Genomic DNA, 3,974 nt, shown 5'->3' with positions numbered 1-3,974 from the left:
ACGATGTATAAATATATATTTATTTACTGGTTATTGGTTTGAACTTGATGGTAATATATTTTTTTAAATGGTTTGCAAAATGTGTTTTGGAATACAATGCTTCTAGATGTTACTCTTGTACTGTTATGTTGGGGGCCTGATAGCATCATGATTTATCTGAACCATTTTTGATATTGATTAGAATATTATATTAATTGAAACTTCTATTTTATGAAGTGTGGTTCCCAGCTTTTTGCTAATGTTCTAATTAAGTTATGTAAACATTATTTTTGGATTTTCTCTTAACCTCTAGTTTTTAAAATGTTTTAAAAACATTTTCCTCTGTTGTGCAATTAAGGGAACATTCCATTTTATTGTGCAAACATTCTGGGAACGTTACTTTTGAAGGTTCTCTGAACATTCCGAAACATTAAAAAAAACGTTACACAAACTTCCAAAACATTTCAGGAAATAAAACATTCCACTAACCATGTTTAAATGTTTTTGCGCTAACATTTTGAGAACAGAAGTTTGAACGAACATTCTAGTAACATTACCGGAAGAACATTTCCGTTCATAACCAGAACGTTCAGTAACATTAATAGAGTGATTGTGTGCTCTGATTTGATCAAAGGTGGTAACTTCATCTGAAAGGTTTGAGAACCACTGGCTTATTTTCTATTTTCTAAGTATTTTCGATCAATATTTTGGCCACAACGTCGTCCCTCAAGGCAGCATACAGTAGTTTTGCTGCCTTCTGTCTGGAAGCACTGATGATGCCCAAACATGCTGTCTATGCATGCACCATGATCGTGATCTCACTAGGGTTTGAGAGCGCGTCAGAACTCGTCGTCGGAGCTGAGCAGCAGGGTTTTCTCGTTGCTGCAGCTGTTGGAGCGGCTCAGCGGTTGGCAGCGGCTCTGCTGTGTGTACTGCTGATACGCCGGAGAGAAGTTATGGATGGCGTCCTGCAGCATGTCGCCCGGATTCATCGTCTCCTTCAGACTGCTGGAGATGCTCATGGGAGCACAACGACCTGAAACACAGACAGACAGACCGTTTTATTGAGCACACAACTGCTTGACAAAAGTACATTTCTTTCCTGTGTAGACATTCTTCCTATTTAAATATGTAGTTGGTGTCAGTTACAGCCTTTAGTTAACCAGTTTAACCTTTAGTTAAACAACAAAACCATGACTGAAGCATGTTACTATAGATTTTTACACAAATCTTTAAAAAAATATATATTGTATTTCCAAAATAGCATCTGGACTCACATGCGGCAACATTGTACATATGAAGAAAGATGCTACAGAAAAATAAATTATTCTTTAAAGGTTGACTGCAAACTTATGTTGTATCACGTCTCATTTTTAATAAACAGGGTTAGAGTTTGGTCTCAAACTAGAGAGCATTTAATTGGAAAAACAGCAAACACAGTCAGGATTTTTATATCTAAAACTAAGAATAAAGTCATTAAAATATACTTGTTACTTGAAATAAATGTAATCTAAAATAAAAGTTAAAATATTTTAATATTTAAAAATAATTTAAGAAAAACATATATGTTTTTGTTTAAGCTAGTAGCAGATTTTTAGTTTGGAAACTATAAAAATAAAAAAAGTCAAAAAAAATATATATATATAAAAAAAAAAGTAATATCTTGATACTAAAACAAAAAAAAATAAACATGATGAAAGAAACCGAATTAAATCAAATGAAAGGATCCCAGTACAGACACACAGGATGTGTATTAAAGTAAATTATGTATTAAACAAAGACAGCGAAAACATATAGAAAACAAAAATCCAGAGTAAACCTACCGTACTGGCCATAGACAGGAACACAGCCTGAGAGAGACAGAGATGGACACAAAACACAGAGAAACACGAACGAAACAGACAAAACCACAGCACATCCACAAAGAAATAAATATATCGAAATAGAAACAAACCCAGGAATGAGGGATGACAGACACGACAGAGAGGAAGAAAAAGAGAAAGATCAGTTAGAAACATTGAAGATTTCACACATTTATAAAGCTGAACTACGTCTCTCACAGACTCTCAGTGCATGCCACGGCAGGGAAAACTGAATCGAACTGAAACAAATCAAATTGAGTTTGCGAATCATATAAACAGAATCAAAAACATCACTACAAAAGCAGGCACCCTGGATGTCGAGTCTCTTGTCCATGTAGACCTTGTATGTGAACGCGTATCTGAGCGCCAGAGCGGCGAAGAACATCTCGATGCAGATGATGAAGTTCTGGTAACCGGCGGCAACAGTCCCCTCCCCCACGCTGACATCAGGAGAGTTGATGCGAGGAATCGCGCCGCATTTCTCCAGAATGGCCAGCAGCATCCCTACAGCACACAAGATGATAGAGTTGTGCTTTCGCCAAAGCATTTCTACTGTCTAATCCATCTAACACAGATAGAAATGAACACACTTTAACAAGACCAGTGAGTAAATCAAGAGTTTTTCTTACATGTTGCAGAACAACTGTAGTTTTAGATTTACATTTAAGGATTATATTCATTATTTAACAATAATATTTAGTGAAACGGCATCCCTACAACACAAAAGGAAATACATTTCTCTGCCATCACCTAAAAAAACAATAGTATTTAACATGTTCTTTAACACGTCATTTCAAGTCTTATTTTAAAGTGTATATTTGTATAAAAATGATACAAAACATAATTTTTCACATAACATTTAGATCTATATTTTGCTTTCATTTGAGATATTTAGATTTATATACGTCATTTCAAGTCTTATTTTAAAGTGTATATTTGTATAAAAATTATACAAAACATAATTTTTCACATAACATTTAGATCTATATTTTGCTTTCATTTGAGATATTTAGATTTATATGTAAGAATAAAATGTATTAACAGTACTTACAATACATCATCTCTACATCAAACAGAGACACTGTTTTTCTTTCATCATTAAAAAATACAATTGTTGCATTAACATGTTCATTAACATTAATGTTTTTGAAATTGTGTACTTTAATACTGAATGTAAAAATGACAAAAGTTGAATTACAAAACTACTGTAATTTTCCACACAACATTCACAAGATTTATACTTGCTTTTTGAACATTTAAAATTAAGATTTATATTTAAGAATTATATTCATTTTTTTTATAATAATATTTAGACCAACATATTATATTTTTATAATTTTAAGATTTATAAATAATTTTTTCAAGATATTTATATTTAACATCTTATTTTATCATTTTAATATATATTAAAATTATTTGTTAACATTTTAATATTTTAGGACTTTTTAAGTTACAAGTTTTTAAATTATTTTGAATTATTTTAAAGGCTGTTTCTGTTTAATGAACATGCTTTATTTTGCATTCAGTGGCCCAAAAATGACTGTCACATGTTGATATTTTTTCCAATCTGCTTTGAGAAAAGATAAAGGGTAAATTACATTCAAAAGGGATCACTTTTGAGAAATCATCCTTATTTATTGAGCAAATCCCCAAGTTTCAGACAAAACTGCAAATGCAAACCTTCAAACTTTTCTCCAGCAGGGATGATTTACATGAAAGGTCCAAAAAACCTCTGAGATGTTGTGTTATTTGGGGAAATCGCTTAAAATCAAATGTCAAATCGCTAGATCAAGCAGATTATCAGATGAAGGCTGACATGATGAAGACTCACCCTGCCAGAAGGAGAGGAAGATGACGGATTTGACCAAGAGGAACTTCAGCATGGGGCCGTACGGCTCCAGCAGATCACGAGTGGCCAAGTAGAAGAGGAAGAGAGCGTAGAGAGAGAGACTGACCGAGATGTTATAGATGATGGTCACGTATAAATAACCGCCGGCCGCGCTGAAACACAGAGAGAGATGCGCTTTACGATCAGGCTTTAATAAAACACTCACTGATGTCTGTGTGTGTGAGAGTGTGTGTGTGAGTGTGCGTGTAAGTGTGTGTGTGTGAGAGTGTGTGTGTGTGTGAGAG

The 3,974-nt window shown here is 33.7% G+C and overlaps 1 protein-coding gene across 1 annotated transcript in view; it reads right to left on the bottom strand.

Annotated features, from left to right (window-relative positions):
- Positions 1-672: 672 nt before the first annotated feature.
- Positions 673-3,974, bottom strand: part of LOC107722689 (transmembrane protein 184B-like) — an 8,523-nt gene continuing 5,221 nt past the window's right edge. The window contains exons 6-9 of the mRNA XM_016531160.1: positions 3,673-3,842; positions 2,151-2,345; positions 1,803-1,829; positions 673-1,015 (exon numbers count right to left, since the gene is read on the bottom strand). Coding sequence (XP_016386646.1) covers positions 819-1,015; positions 1,803-1,829; positions 2,151-2,345; positions 3,673-3,842 — 589 coding nt within the window. The 3' untranslated portion in view covers positions 673-818. The remainder of the gene's footprint in view (positions 1,016-1,802; positions 1,830-2,150; positions 2,346-3,672; positions 3,843-3,974) is intronic.

This window comes from Sinocyclocheilus rhinocerous, unplaced genomic scaffold (genome assembly GCF_001515625.1).
Source record: "Sinocyclocheilus rhinocerous isolate Xijiao unplaced genomic scaffold, SAMN03320098_v1.1 scaffold2169, whole genome shotgun sequence".
In the NCBI taxonomy this organism is placed as follows: domain Eukaryota; kingdom Metazoa; phylum Chordata; class Actinopteri; order Cypriniformes; family Cyprinidae; genus Sinocyclocheilus; species Sinocyclocheilus rhinocerous.
The sequence above is the reverse complement of the archived record's forward strand: the minus strand, read 5'-3'. Positions and strand labels throughout refer to the sequence as shown.